Raw genomic sequence first — 17,070 nt, 5'->3', positions numbered from 1 at the left:
TGAGAAATGTTCATAATTTGTACAAATGCTGTTGACTTGAAAAAGATATATCTATTAATATGTGACATGTTAATACATATAAAATAATGGGAAAATAGCAGAAAATAGTGTTAGGAAATAAAGCTAAATAAGTTATCAGTATCACTTCTTCCTCTGTGCGTACCGTTATTATGGCTTTTTTTTTTTTTGCTGGTCTCTATTTTTTAAAGATATATGGTGACAATAAAAGGACTTTCTTGGAAGTTCTCTACCTTTAGAAAATGAAACCTGCAATTTGTGAAATAATTATTTAATATCCTTCACAATTTTGTAATTAATTGGCCTTTCCATGAATTTCTTAACAAGAACACTTATGAATATGTAAAATAACATGGATTATTTGTGTCTGTTCTTGAGGAAATATTTACTTTCTAAAGGCATTCTCCACGAAAATACATCTTATTTCACAGTTATTAATCACCACATTTTATCAATATTAACGCACTAGAAATTCTCCAATGTTTTGTCAATAAGAGCATCTTATACATCCCCACTATGACCGTTATGTCCTCTCAAACATCAGAGAATCTCCAACATTGATGATTCCTAAATATTCAATGAAAATACTATTAAATTACTTCCTTTTTAGAAACATATATGTGAAATTATTCTAAAATCCCACTCAGTGGAGTGGGATTGGAAGGTGGATTGTGCATTAGCCTTCATATTCCTCAAATATTACATCTCCTTGTCATAATTCCCACTTACAGACAATAAACACTACTCTGATAAAATATGAATGCTGATACAATCATCTTAAAAACAGTATTTCATATCTTATGAGGATGCAAAATAATTTAACAAAATAACTACACAGGTGATACACAGAACTATTACTATTATAAATAAACAGATAAAACTCTAAGAAGATACTGACCAATTACTGATAACTAATGCAATTCAATTTGTATTGTGTTTGGGTTAAACACTTCAAAAAAGAAAATCAAAGTTTTCAGGACAAGTAGTATCAAAACCATTAAATCTATATAGTACTGTGAAATGTCCTATAACATCCACTAGATGTCTCTAATAACTGACTTTGAATGCCAACAATAGTTCTAGAGCTATGCATCAAATCATGAACTACACAGGTATTTCGATGATCCTACCAAAACTCATACTTGTCAAAGCAGAAAAAGTTGTTTTAATAAACATAAAAATGAAAATAACTTACATTCAATATCAAGGTACATGCTCTTTTGGTGCCCTCCAATTCTACTTGCAGCTTCACAGTCATATCTCCCTGAATCTGACAACTTCACATCTTTAATATGCAGTGATGAGCTTCCATGCTGCCCTTTGACTTCGATACGGCCATCTGGGCTCTGTTTACATCGATTCAGGAAAAAGAAAGATTTTACGCTTGTTTTGTGCAAAATTATGACCAAACATAGGGTGTTTATCACATATATAATAAACGAAAATAAAGTCTTACCTGCATTACTTTTTTTAAAAACCAATGTTTCTGTGTTTATGACTTTCTGTTTTTAGCTTTTCCATTTTACCCACCCACTTGCTTACAGGGACACCAACATGTAGTAAAAACTTCAACACATATTTTATCAACCTCTTAATTTAGTGCACTCTTTGCTTTTTAAAAAGCTTGCATGTTCTAGGAAGGGCTTTGTTGGCTTCCAATTATGCTCCTCACAAACAGAATGGAACAACAATGCCCATTCAATTCTGGCTGCAACCCACCAGTGAAAATGATATTCCTCCTTCACTTTAGTTTCCATTTCACCATGTAAAGTCAGTGTATAAAGATGTATGAAAATTAAAGCTTTAAGAAGAATTTATATTTATTTTGAATGCATGAAACAGCACTGCTCCAAAGTCTGTTAGGTACCATATTTATAACAGATAAATTATTAAAAACAGCACTATGTAAGTCATTCTTAGAAAGTAAATGGAAACAACATGAAAAAGATTAATCACATGCCCTATGAATATTGATGCAAATCAAGGAGTTGCTCATAATCCAATAGCCTAGAGATTATATTGCAAATAAGAATTCTTGTGTGCAACCTAATCGGTATGCCTACAATTGTTTTCTTAAATCATTTAAATACCTTGATAGCACACATATTAAAACAGAGGTAGTTACTTTACTGAATTTTACTTTGCACAATCAGGAAATATAGTGGTATCTGCCATTTTATAATTCATTTGTAATATGTACTTTAATATTACTGAATTGATTATTTTCAATATTTGAGGTTTTAGTGCCTCAATAAAAACTACATGCCATACATTTAATTTGAAATATGTAAGTTATTATGTAATAACATAATGGCTGTTTAATTTTTTATATAACTGAAATTCAAATGAATTTCAATATGTGTCCTTTGTATCATTAAAACTTGTTTATTTTCTTTTATTAATATCAAGACTATTTTAAAGCTCCTTTTCAAACATGAAGTTGATTGGGACACAGTATGATCACTTTTTTGCCTTCTAGTTTTATAAAGGAATGCAATTACTATGCAATCATATCAGCCACTCATAATTCATTTACTATCATGATCGTAAAATGGTTTTCAAAAACAAAGAAACAAAAACATGCAAGGAATGTATTATGTGACCCAGATCAGACCAAATATATGTTCCTCAGCTCTCAAGTATTGCTAAAAAATAGTAAGGTAAGGCTTTCAAGCAAAAGACATTCTCTTTTTCCAATAATTAAGATGTTCAGTGGCCAACCCAAGTACTTACTGAAGAGAAAAAAAATGCAGAAACTCACAGAAATTAAAATTAGAATGAGTAATCTCAAAAAAGCAGAATGGTCACTTTGTTATACTAAGTAACTAACTACTTTTTGATAACTAAATGAGTATTATTTCCTTATCTTACTGCATCTCTATCATTGGACCCTACAAACTACCCTTCCTTCCTTATGTGCAAACTTCCCTTGGCTTTCAGGACGCCCACACTCTATTGTGTTTTCTCCCAGTGTCACTTTCTGACTACTTGTTAGTCTGGGTTGAGGTTTCCTCTCTTTGGGGGACCCTGTATTCTGTCCTGAACACAACCAATGAACTCTGCTTAGACATTCTCATCGCCTCCCATATTAGCAGTTGTCATGACCTGTAGTCACTCTTTCTCTAGGCAATATTCCTCTTTCCCGGGAGAGCTATGGAACCAGATATGTCTCTTTCAGGACATGCCCATTTGATGTTTTTCAATCAGCATGGGTATATCTGAACATATCACTCCCTCACCCAGCACAACATGATCTACTCCTGTGGTCTTTCCTTCCATGAATGGTACTAATCGTTTTCCATGCTCCATGGTAGACCATGTCTTCAGTCTTAGATCAGTTGCTGAGTCTTTATCCATTTACATGGTAAGTGATGATAAATCTCAGTTTATCATCTTGTTCAACATTATGTTCAATGTCTACCAACTGTATTTCCATGGACCTATCTGCTCTCTGTTTCTCCTATTTGTAAATTTAGTCGTGCTGCTGAGTTGGAAGAATGCTAACGGGCATCTCTGGGTTTCAGAGAGAACAATCACACTCAGGGTGAATGCAACTGAAAAAGATTCCCTGACTCTGCAAAAGCCATCAGCATAATGTTATTTCCTATGTTTCTCTAGCAAAGTCTCATTGCAGATGCAGAAATTATTTCTTGTGTAGCTAAGAACAAGTTTTTCTAAAAGCAAACTTTTAATTCTCCTAACAACTTCATGAAGGTTTCATATACCATGTGCTCTATAATCATGAATAACATTGTACTGACATCTGAATAAAATCCCAATGTCTCAGCCTGACATTTAAGGACTTCCATGTGACATCTCCTTTCTGTCTAAGACATCGATTTTTTGTTTAAGCACACTTTATAATTTGGATACCATTAATTTGGATTCCAATTAATCTGAATTACTGTCATTTCCATAAGCACCCTCCACAGACCTGTCTCAACCTTTCCCCCTTTACCTCTTCTATGTTTACATGGCAGGGTTCTGTCATCATCCCTTTAATTTCTTGGGAAAATATCAGTTTATATTCAAAATAAATCAACTGTTTTATATAATTATTAAATGTACTACTTTGAACTCTGTGCTTTTCTTAGAACACACTACTTTTTCTAATCTAATTGGAACTTCAGAATTCATCCTGTAGGATATTATAGTTGAACAAATGTGAGAACATTTTTATTTTTATGGCACTTTATGTTAAAGTCACCTGGACTAGTACCAAGAACAGGGCCATTATATTCTAATATCTTTAAAGCAAATTAAGTTATAGCGAAATTTAGATATAGGTGAGTAAAGGAAAAGTATTCCTCCAGCTATGATTTACTATGAGTTAAAAATTTGCAGTTAGTAACTTTATTAATGTGATAAAATACCTTTTTAATAATACAAAACAAATTCTTCATTTTTCTATTAGGAAAAACATTGTTCTTTCACAGAATTGATAGAGAAAATATGCCTCCTTTGAAAATAAACAGGTCCTCATGTTATTACCTGCTGTAAATGATATGGCTTTTGACTTAGGAAAGACTGGTGTCTTTAAAAATTAGTATGATACTAGTAAAGATGTTGGAATTGAAAAGTTATTTTCAATGTATCTGAAATTATTATTATTTTTTATTTATGACAGTCTCACACACACACACACACACACACACACACAGAGAGAGAGAGAGGCAGAGACACAGGCAGAGGGAGAAGCAGGCTCCATGCACTGGGAGCCCGACGTGGGATTCGATCCTGGGTCTCCAAGATCACGCCCTGGGCCAAAGGCAGGCGCCAAACCGCTGCGCCACCCAGGGATCCCTGTATCTGAAATTATTAACAGAAATTCTGGAAGAACAGAATTTCTTTGGGAAAGTGTGGGATTCCCTGAGAAATCATAAGTCATTTTCAGACTTGACATTGACTCTGTAATAATTACAATGTGCATTTGTCTCAAATACTTACATTAGAAGACCAAAGTCATTCCTTCTCATATCTGACATTTCAAAGGACATCTTTCTCTTTGTGTTACAAAAAGGGATTACATATTTCTGAGAGAAAATTAATTTATATCTTGGCTTTGATTCACCACCTACCAAATATTCATGCAAGAATCTGATAGTTGATTGAGACAGGTTAATGGGCATATTAGCTGTCCATCTAGTATTTTCAGGGTATATCACTGCATTAAGTAAGATGATTAGAAAGTAAAGTGCCTGACTATACATTATTATTCCAATCCTTTACAGAAAGACACTCTGATTTGACTTAATGTTATATTCTTTGCCTTTCCAAAAGGTCAATTTAAGAACTGCTTATTTGAATGATATTTCAATATTTTTATAAAATGGTTATTTATAGAGTGTACTGAAAAAATGTTTATTGATAGAGCTTACTGTCCAATCAAGAATCACTTAATGATAAAAAAAGAATCACTTAATGAAATACCTATGTGATAACTACCTTCTAGAGTTTAGTTCCAACACAAATATTTTGTTGTCAATTTTAATTGCTGGACATTTGAAATTATGCAATGTATCATGTTTACAGGTTGTTTTTGTGACCGTGCTGACCAGATATTTATTGCCAGGTTTAGAACCCAGTTGTAGTATACAACACATTTGAGGTGGTGATATTCCCTATCTGTATTCTATATACTGATGTCATTGGCTCCTTTGGCCTTTTGGGAGATTTGTGAATTATGTCACTTAGTTACTCAGCAATTGTTTTCTTGTGCAATTATTCTACAAAAAGCACCCAGGCACTGGAGATACATGTTGTGCAAAACTGAACCATTTTTACCCTTTGGGAGATTAAAATTCGGCAGATATTAATTTGAAAAAATAATACAAACAAACTGAAAAGTACCATGTAGGAATGCCAAAATTCCATTTTAAGGATGAGTAAATGGAGGGGTGGGGTAGAGTGAGAAGAATGTTCCCTGATAAACTGAGTTTTGGATTATGATCTGAGAATAATGAAAGAGGAACAGTTTATAGAGAGAACTTAAAGCTGGTGCCCCCAGAAGGCATATGAAGCAACTGAGAGAAGCCAGTAGGCACAGAGAAGAGAGTGAGGGTACATAGGCTCTCCTGATGTTGAACTGGCAAACAGAGACAGCACACCGGACCCAAGACAAATACAGACACACAGAAACCATGCATCCCTATATCATACATTCTGTTTGCCTTTTTGTAATGGCATTCTAACTTCATTGACTGTAAATTAAATGCAACTTCAAATACTTTGAGGTAATGTAAAAGCATAACTCTTAATTACATAAACAAGGAAATATGTTCCAAAGGTTACTGGTATTAATTTACTCAAGCTAACCTCTCAAAATTATGTTAACATTGGGTTAAGTTGAATAATTTCTGCAAGAATTTTTTTTTTAATTTTTTTTTATTTTTTTATTTATTTATGATAGTCACACACACACACACAGAGAGAGAGAGAGGCAGAGACACAGGCAGAGGGAGAAGCAGGCTCCATGCACTGGGAGCCCGACGTGGGATTCGATCCAGGGTCTCCAGGATCGCGCCCTGGGCCAAAGGCAGGCACTAAACCGCTGCGCCACCCAGGGATCCCTCTGCAAGAATTTTAAACAGAAAGATTCTCTTCCTTCCTTATAAGATTCCTATACCTACTCTTAGCATTAATTTCTTTTTCCTCTGAGCTTGCTCCCAGCTTCTTAATTTTCTTCCTGCTCTGATTCCCTAAACTGATCTTTTGTATAATTACCCTTCTTTCTAGCATTGCAAATTCATGCAAGGAAGAGTGATATGAACAATGTAATTTCTTAATTTACATAATTTTTCCCTAGGTTCTAATGCCCTCTTCTCTCTTTGTATATAGAGTCAATAATTTATTCAACAAATAGGAACTGAATATAGCACAGATAGCAGGTAACAGTGGTAGTTAAGATACTATTTTAAATGTTCTACATTTATTAGTTCACTAAATCCCCAATTAATCCTAATACTACTACTATGAGATTTGGACTATTATTTTTCCCACTTTAAAGATGAGGAAATGGGCCACCTGAGTGGCTCAGTGGTTGTGCATCTGCCTTTGGCTCAGGTCATGATCCCAGGGTCCTGGGATTGAGTCCTGCATCAGGCTCCTTGCAGGAAGCCCTCTGCCTATGTCTCTGCCTCTCTCTCTCTCATGAGTAAATAAATAAATAAAAATATTTTAAAAAATAAAGATGAGGAAATGGAGGAACAAAAACATCAAATATGCAGTTTCCACACATCTTACAAATTATAGCACTGGATGTCAAGGCTGTCTGGCCCTGGAGTTCATATTTGGAATTACTTTCCTTATGTGGCCCATTGCTGAGCCATAACTATGGGGTTGAACTACATATCTTACCTCTCTGCTGGTTTCTGAGGACATCATAATGAATCAGAAAGGCAGAGCCTGTAGTTTCATAGGTCAAAGGGCATAGATAAAAAAAATGACAAATCATAATGCATGCTGGTATAGATGAGGTTCAGGAAACACACATGATACAGTCTATGGAGGTGGGGGACTATGTCTTACAGGTATGTTTGTCTAAACTGAGATCTGAAGGATAAGTAATAAAGATGGGTCCAGCACCAGGCTGACTACATAATTTTCAAGACCTACTGCAAAATGAAATGTGGGATATCTTGTCTAAAACTTATTGTGAATTTCAAGGCAACCACAGCAATACATGGAAGCACACAGGGCCCTTGTGAGTGTCAGGCTCTGCACAACTGTGCACATCACAAATTGACAAAATTGCTCTGGCCAAGCTAAAAGAAGAAACAAAGGAGGAAGGAAATGGGAACTACATAGGTCTGAACTAGAAGGAAAAAAAATGGCACATTCAGAAAGATGAAAGAAGCTCACTGGAACTAGAATACTCAATATAAAGTGGAGAGGGGCAAGAGATAAAGTGGCCAGAGAGGGACAGGACTGCTGTAATGAGGCTCAAAAGTCAAAGGAAGACCAGTAATACCATGAAAAGATGCTCAACATCATTAGCTACCACGAAACTGTCAATCAAAACCACAATACCACTTCCCACCCTCTGGGCTAGCTGTAATCAAAAAGACAGATAATAGTATCAGTGAAGCTGTGGACAAATTGGCTGGTGGTGAGAATGAAAAATGGAGCAGGTGGTTTGAATAAAAAAAAATTTGACAGTTATCCTGAATATTAAACACAGAGTTATCTTATGACTTAGCAATTACACTCACCAGAGAATTAAAGATATATGTGCACACAAAATCTTATACATGTGTGTCCATGATAGCATTATTAATAAAACCACAAAATTAAATCATTACAATGTCCATCTACTACTGCATGCATAAATAGAAGGATCTAGTCATACAATGGAATGTTATATGGCAATGAAAAGAAATTAAATACTTACACACAGGCTACAATATGGATGAACCTTGAAAACATTAGGCTAAGTGAAAAAAGCTAGTAACAGAGGCTACATATTGACTGCTTCCATTTATATGAAATTTCCAGAAGAGACAAATCTATGGATACAGAAGTATATCGGCAGCTGCTTGGGGAGATGGAGAGTGATGGCCAAGAGGGGAGGAATTTCTTTTTCAGATGATGAAAAATATTCCAAAATTGATTTTGTGGTTAATTGCACAGCTCTGCAAATATACTAACAGGCATTTAATTGTATTCTTTAATGAGTGAATTGCATCCTGCATGGATTATTTGTAAATAAAAGTGTTAAAAATTAAAGAAGGAATTTGGGTGTTCCATAAGCAATTGGAAAAGGATATGAAAGGTTTCAGGCCTACAAGGCAAATGTGTTTGCTCTTTGAAAAGATCATTCATGCTGTGGGGTGAAGGATGAATTCAAGAGGGAGAAGGGAGGCCCATGGGAAGCATACTGCATGGATAAGGTGCTAAGAAAAGGTAGTGGTAGTGGAGATAGAGAGAAGTGAATACATTCTATAAATGCTTTAAAGGAGAATCAACAGTGTTTAGTGAATGATTGGATGAGAAATGGTGATGAAAGAAAAAGGGAAGAGAGTATTTCTAGGTTTCTGTCACAGAGCCCAGGATGGGAAATATAATCTATCATTAGTAAACTATTGTATGTCTATAAATTATACATATGCATGCATATATTCATCTTTTATGATATGTACCCATATTTTAATAACTGGCATAATTCTGTTCCATATTATATTTTCAGTACTTTAAAATTGATATTTAAAATTGAAATGTTAATAAATGAGATGTTGATATAAATTGAAACTAGAATAAACTCTTCACAGATTTTAACTTCAAAAAAATTATATAAGGTGGGTTCCAACTAACAGTTGTCAAAATGATGGGTTTTCAGAATGTGAACTGCTTATTTCATATTAATGCCCGAGTGTTGATGCCAACTTTAGCATAACATAGCAGCTAAGACGGCAGAACCAGACTGGAAAGTTTATATATCATAATTCTGCCACCTACAACCTTTATGACCTGGAGTTAATTACTTAATTCAGCTGTATCTTAGTTTCTGTCTCTGTATAATGGGAGTGCAACACTCATAATCTGCTATGCAGATTAAACGAGTGACTATTTGTAAAGAGCTTAGCATATGTTATTACATGATAAATAAATTTGCATAAAACATCTGATATCCATATCCAAGAGATAAATATATAAGTTTATACAACATCCATTTCATTGTGATAGCGAAGGGTATTCTGTCTCACAGAGAAATAATAACTCTCCTATCTTCTTTTTACTCACCAGTGCATTACTACTGCTAGACTTTTCTCACAGTCCCATAAGCTACATCCCAATTATTTATAATATTTTGTCAATGAAAAATTTGTAATATATTCAGTAAAGAACAAAATTAAAATAGGACAAAGAAACTACCATAGGAGAGCAAAATCCTACTGATAAATGATAAAACATTTCACACATAATTAAATTACTGAATAATGGGATTCATATTTTATTATATCCATAATGCTAAAATAAAACTCTAGATATTAAATTTGTCTGTAATTGCCATCACATTTGTGGACGGTTTGCATGTATCCTTGACTTTGCTCTTCATCAGGATGACCTTCCCTATTCAAAGACCATGACTTTGGTGTGAAAGGTCAGTCTTGTAAGTGTTACATTGATATGAACTCAATGATACCATTCAATGGTTTTAAAATTTTAGGATTCCAATGATTATGCATCACCTCCCTGAAATTTATACTGGTCAAAGCCATATAAAGTAACATGACCCCATGTCTGTGATATTCACTATTACTTATTATGGCCATTCATTGTGATTAGAGCTTCAAGAAAGTAAATTTTAATAAGAAGAATATGCTTATAGTATAACTGACCATAATTCTGGCATAACTGTTGGCTAATCTGCCTGACAAGACTTATTTTTTGTTGTGTAATTATGTATGGCATTTAAATCTAACCTAAGGATAATAAAACAAAATATTTGATATCAGGATTGTTTAGAAAATTCAAAACACACGAATTTAAGTCATAAGTATGGGACTAGAATAGAAAGTCAGGACTTAGAATATACCACTGATTCAAAGTATCATCTATGTAAAATTCCAGTGCTTTCTCCAAGGTTAAGAAATCAAGAAAAATAGAATGGTCACTATCATTTCTGGAGTCCCATTTTTTTTCTGTGTATCCTTTATAATGGAAAATAAGATATGTAAGAACAACTGGTTATTAAAAAATCAATAAGAAGTAAAGAAGCCAAGAAGATACTCAGATCCAAAAATCACATCCTCTATTAAGGTAAAATTTAGTTTCATGTCACACAACCATGGAAAGACAGAAAAGGGTTGTGAAAAAATGAGGCACATTATACTCTAAACCCTCCTAGTCAACATTTATTATAAGATACTCAGATGTAGTGCAATGACTTACGTCACATAACTGAACTTAACTTGTGAACATTGATATTGTGTTATTAAGTCATACTGCTCTGGAAGTAGTATGAGTAATCACTAATAAGCACAGATTTCATGATTTTAAGGCTTTGAAGAATCCATAGGTCACCTGGTTCCATGTTTTTTATTCTAAAATTTAAAATGTTTTACTGTCTGGCACAAAGATAGTCATTGGAAATAGAAGAAGCACAATATTAAAAATACTAGAATTGGAATAACACAATATTAATACCTGTAAATGTGAAGAATAGACATGAAATTTCATTATACTGTTCTCTAATCTTTTGCCTTTGTTTTCAGTTACATCATACATTTACCATGGGAAATTATAAACAGCACAGTCAAGATGGATCTATTCCTTTAGATCATTTCCTGAACTGTTGGAACAATGTAGAGAAGATCTGAACCCAAAGTCAATACATAAAAATCCATAAAATTCTTAATTGAAAGGCACTGATATTTCAATGTCATTTATTTTGCTAGAGTTATCACAGTACAAGTTGTCTAATACACTGTATTTACTCTTTGCTGCTTTTTCCCACAACTAGTTAGAATCATATAAGATTAGGTAAGCTCAGTTCTAGGTACATTGAAAATGTTATAATCAATTATGTAACCAGTTTAAGGAGTATGGTAATCCAGTTCAAATTCTAGACAAAAGAAGTTTTAAAAGCAGAAGCATAATACCAAATAGGAAGTAATACAATAATGCTATATGAAGTGCTTAAAAAATACCTGACATATACCATATATTCAATAAATGCTAATTGTAGTCACTATGCGTTGCCATTAGTATATCTTTATACAAATCCTACAAGATATTCTATAATGGATTTTTTTCCACTTTAGTATGAAGAAACTAAAAATATTTTGGGAACATTTTTCTTTGCTTTAACTAATGGGACAAATAGAGCCCTTATCCTATGTCATCTTTGGTCAATACTTAAGACAAAACAAAACAAAACAAAAAGACAGGACTACTGAAAGAATATATTAGTCTGTTTCCTCCCTGTATACATTTGAATAGGTTATATTGTTCTTTGATTTCACTAATCTTTTCTTCTGTAGTATCTTTTTTTTTAAATTCTTAAAATTTTTTTAAAATTTTTTTCTTCCGTAGTATGTAATCTGCTATTAATTCCATGTTTTTTTTTTTACTTCAGACGTTTCTTGATCTCTAGAATTCTTATTTACTTTGTTTCTTTTGTGTCTCCTTATTATGCTCATGCTCTTTTTTAGACAGTATATAAGTATATGTAAAAATACATATATGAATATTCTTTTTTTTAGATTTTATTTATTTATTCATAAGAGAAAAAGAGAGAGAGAGAGAGAGAGAGAGGTGCAAAGACACAGACAGAGGGAGAAGCAGGCTCCATGCAGGGAGCCCTATGAGGGACTCAATCCAGGGTCTCCAGGATCACACCCTGGGCTGAAGGTGGCGCTAAACCGCTGAGCCCCGGGGGCTGCCCATATATGAATATTCTTATCTACTCTCTCCTATGTCATTAATGGATTTGTTTATATTAATTGATGTATTTTTGTTTGCTATTCGTTATATATTTCTTGCCATAATTTTTGATAGGGTGCCAGACACTTTGAGTGCAGTATTTTTTTTTTTTTTTAATTCCTTTGAGTGTGTTTGGTCTCTTCTCTGAGACACTGTTAAAATCCTTGAAAACAATTTTATTCTTTTGAAATTTTAAATTTTGTTAGGGGAGGTGGGAGCAATCTTTAGTTCAGGACTAATTTGGTCACACTACTAAAGCAACATTGTTCAGTATTCCAGTGGTTCTTTCTGTATCTCTGAATAGTCTCTCACACATACACATATTGGTACTCAGCTTAAAACATCAGGGAAAAATACTGAAGATCTTTGGACCTCTCTCTGTGTGAATTTCCCTCTTTCCTACAGAGCTCTCTCCTCTCTAGTATTCCATACTGCGAATTCTAGCATCATGGATGACTCAAATTCGGAAACTGTTTCTTTAACTAAGAGAAACAACCAGACCATTCATCTCTTTGCTGTAACCTGGAAACTCTCTCCCGATATTATGCTTGAGCAATCATAAGACTCATATCATTTGTTTCTCTTCTCAAATGGGATCAATGTGCTGCCCATAATGTCATAAATTTTACTTGTTGTTTAAAGCCAGAGCATAAATCAAGCCCTGCTTTATCCATTATAAAAGAGAAGCTCTAATAGGTAATTTTTAAAGATTTATTTATTTGAGAGAGAGAGCATAAGGAGGGGCAGAGGGAGAGGGAGACAAGCAGACTCCCTGCTGAGTGGGGAGCCCAACATGGGCTCAATCCCAGGACCCTGAGGCTGTGACCTGAGCCAAAATAGAGTCCGATCCTTACTGCCTGAGCCACCCAGGGGCCCCAACAAGTATTTTAAGTTGTCACTAATTCCACACTTACCATCAGAAAATTTACCTATTTACCCTCTAATGATCACTTTTTGTCATAGATATGAAAACTCTTAGAGTACATATCACTTTTAACATCATTTTCATCAGACTGAAACCATAAGTTAAAACATATTTTGTTAGGAGGAACTAAAATGGCAGAGTAGTTGGAGGACACCAGCCTTGTCTTATCCTTTCAACACAGCTAGATAAATATAAAATCATTCTGTATACCCAAGAAACTGATCTGAGGGCTGACAGAACAAACCACAACCAGAGGTAAAGAGGCCACATTGTGGAGGTGCAGAGACGTGGTTTGGGGGGAGAAATGGATTGAGGGTGCTGTGGAGGAGAGGGAGCCCTGATCACAGAGAGAGTGAAGGGGGAGGGGACACATAGGGGATCACACAAGGAAAACAATTCCCCAAAGTCACTAACTGGGAAAATGAGAGGAGCTGATTTTTGTGAGTTTTAACCACCAGCAAGGCTCAAAGAGTGGAGTTTTGGAGGTACACACGTTGGCTGGTGTGAAGCCCCTGAGGGCACTGCAGTGCTCTTGTGGATAAGGGCAGATAGCCCAGTGGCAAATGGCATGATGTAAGGATGCCCTGAGACATAATGGGAGAGAGGGTTCCTCATCTTTGGAGTAGATCTGGGATAGGTGGCATTTCCTCTCTGGGGACAAAGAGCCAGTAACACCATTTCTCTCCCCTATTCCTCAGCATAAACTAACTTCAGTTAGCAGCAAAGAGCCAACATTGGCTGCCTAAACTGCATACACCAAGTCCTGGCCCCTAGGCTCTGCAAGTGCTGCTCTTCTTGGGCAAGCATGCCTGAGAACTAGCACAGAGGGCTCATCACCCAGAAAACCAGCACGATGCTTTCCCCTCCCCACATGCACCACATCTACTGACCAGAGAGCTCTGCAAAGCTTCAGCTCTAGTGGAAATAACATCAAATCTCTTTTTTAACAAGCAGATCAGGGCACATCTAGTTAAAACTCACCACACTCTGGCCAATGTCCAAACACTTCCTACTGCAGGCAAGGAGAAATTCTGCAGAGGGCTGACCTGAGAGAAAGAGCAGCCAAAACACAGCAGCATAGTGCACACAGCACACACCTGAGACACAGAAGTGCCAGGCCCTGGACAGCATATGACCTCTTCTTAATAAAGCCATTACTCTCAGGAGCAGGAAACATAACAGGCTTTCCTAACACAGAAAGAAAACAAGGACCTAGACAAAATGCCGAAACAGAGGAATTCATCTCAAAAGAAAGAACAAGAAAAGGTCAAGGATTTAATTGAAACAGATATAAGTAATATGCCTGATCCAGAATTTAAAACAATAATCATAAGGATTTTAGCTGGGCTTGAAAAAAGCATAGAAGACAACAGGGCATCCCTTACCACACAGATAAAAGAGCACACGTCTAAAAACTAGTCAGACAGAAATAAAAAAATGCTAAAACTGAGATATAAAACCAATTGGATATAATGACCACAAGGATGGAAAATGTGGAGGAATGAATAAGTGATATAGACAAAAAATTATAGAGAATGATGACGATGAAAAGAAGAGGGAAAGAAAAATATTGGATCACAAATGTAGACTTAGGGAGCTCGGCAACTCCATAATGTGTAAAAACATTTGTATCATAGGAATCTCAGAAGAAAGAGGGAAAAAGAGGCAGAATGTTTATTTGAGTAAATTATAGCTGAAAACTTCTCAATCTGCGGAAGGAAACTGATATCCAAATCCAGGAGGCACAGAGAACTTCCAGCAAAATCAATAGCAGGCCAGCACCAAGATATATTGTAGTTAAATTTGCAAAATACAGAGATAAGGAAAAAATCCTAAAAACAAGAGAAAAGTCTCCAACTTACAAGGGAAGTCAAATAAGGTTAACAGTAGACCTCTCTTCAGAAACTTGGCAGGACAGAAGAGAATGACATGATATATTCAATGCGCTGAATGGGAAAAATATGCGGAAGGATACTTTATCCAGCAAGGCTGTCATTCAGAATAAAAGGAGACATAAAAAGTTGCCTAGACAAACAAAAAGTAAAGGTGTTTGTGATCACTAAACCAGCCCTGCAAGAAATAGTAAAGAGAACTCTTTTAGTGGGAAAGAAAGATGAAAAGCAACAAAGGCTAGAAAGGAACAGAGAAAAATCTCCAGAAACAAAGACTTAAAAAAGTATTACAATGGCACTAAGTTCATATCCATCAATAACCACTCTGAATGCAAATGGACTAAATGCTCCAATCAAAAGACATAAGGTATCAGAATGGATAAAAAAAACTAAGATCCATCTATATGCTGCCTACAAGAGACTAATTTTAGACCTAATGATACCTACAGATTGAACTTGAGGGAATGGAGACCATTATCTATGTAGCAGATGACAAAAGAAAGATGGAGTAGCCATACTTATATCAGACAAACTAGATTTTAAGCCAAAGACTGTAACAAGAAATGATGAAGGGCACCACATAACAATAAAGAGGTCTATCCAATGAGAAGATCTAATAATTGTAAATATGCCCCTAACTTGAGAGTATCCAAATATGTAAGACAATTAATAACAAACATAATGGAACTCATGGATAATAATATAATAATAGTAAGAAACTTTAACACCCCAATCAGAGCAATGGACAGATCATCCAAGCAGAAAATCAATTAAGAAAACCATGACTTTGAATGACACACTGGATAAGATGGACTTAACAGATATAATCAGAATATTTCATCCTAAAGTAGCATTCTTTTTGAGTGCACATGGGACATTCTCCAGAACAGATTACATACTGGATCACAAATCAGACCTCAACAAATACAAACAGATTCATATCATACCATGCATATTTTTCAAGGACAACACTATGAAACTTGAAGTCAACCACAAGAAATACTTGGGCAGTTGAACATAGGGATAAAAAAAAAAGGATGGGGGAGGGGAGAACCATAAATCCAGCTATGGTAGAGAATAAACTGAGAATTGCTAGAGGGGAAGAAAGTGGAGGGATAGGATAAATGGGTGTTGGAGATTAAGAAGGGCACTTGTGATGAGCACTGGGTGTTATTTGTAAGTGATGAATCACTAAATTCTATATCTGAAACTAATATTATACTATATGTTAACTAACTGGAATTTAAATAAAAACTTAAAAAAAAGGGGAAGAAAAAAAGTACCTGGCAATGTATGTGTATGTTTTTCCTTCGTTTTTAAGAATTACATCATGCCAAATATATATTTAAATGTCTACATCATTGGATATATAAAAAATCTTATACAGCTAACATATATAATTATTATATGTGTCACTAGTGTTATAGCAAATATATGCTCCTTTTTGAACAGGGAGCTATGCTGAGTGATTAAAACCTTATTTCAAAGTCTCATAACCAGGCATTGGGTAGCTGTGTTGCTATTTGACTCATAGCTAATGAACATAATTATCATAAATGAAAGCAGTGTATATTTATTGGAAATGCCTTATATAAGGCATGAATGTAAAAACCAAAAATTACTCACTACGCACCAAAATACCAAAACCCACAATTTCATCAAATCATTACACAGACACAGAAACAACCTATCTCCAAGAAATGGCTAAAAATTAAAACTGTATGTAACAAATATATAAACTCCATTGAGCTGCTTTTGTTTTTGGTTTGGATTTTGCTTGTTTTATACCAAATAAAGTAATCCTCCATAAAG

General features: G+C 34.9%; 1 protein-coding gene across 2 annotated transcripts in view; it reads right to left on the bottom strand.

The window, feature by feature from the left end:
- NCAM2 (neural cell adhesion molecule 2) overlaps nucleotides 1-17,070 on the bottom strand; it is a 520,048-nt gene that overhangs the window by 133,213 nt on the left and 369,765 nt on the right. For both annotated transcript variants that reach the window (XM_055313808.1, XM_055313809.1), the window contains exon 9: nucleotides 1,214-1,364. In XM_055313808.1, coding sequence (XP_055169783.1) covers nucleotides 1,214-1,364 — 151 coding nt within the window. The remainder of the gene's footprint in view (nucleotides 1-1,213; nucleotides 1,365-17,070) is intronic.

The sequence above is a fragment of the Nyctereutes procyonoides genome, unplaced genomic scaffold (genome assembly GCF_905146905.1).
Source record: "Nyctereutes procyonoides isolate TBG_1078 unplaced genomic scaffold, NYPRO_anot_genome, whole genome shotgun sequence".
Classification (NCBI taxonomy): Eukaryota; Metazoa; Chordata; class Mammalia; order Carnivora; family Canidae; genus Nyctereutes; species Nyctereutes procyonoides.
This window is presented reverse-complemented; position numbering and strand designations above follow the sequence as displayed.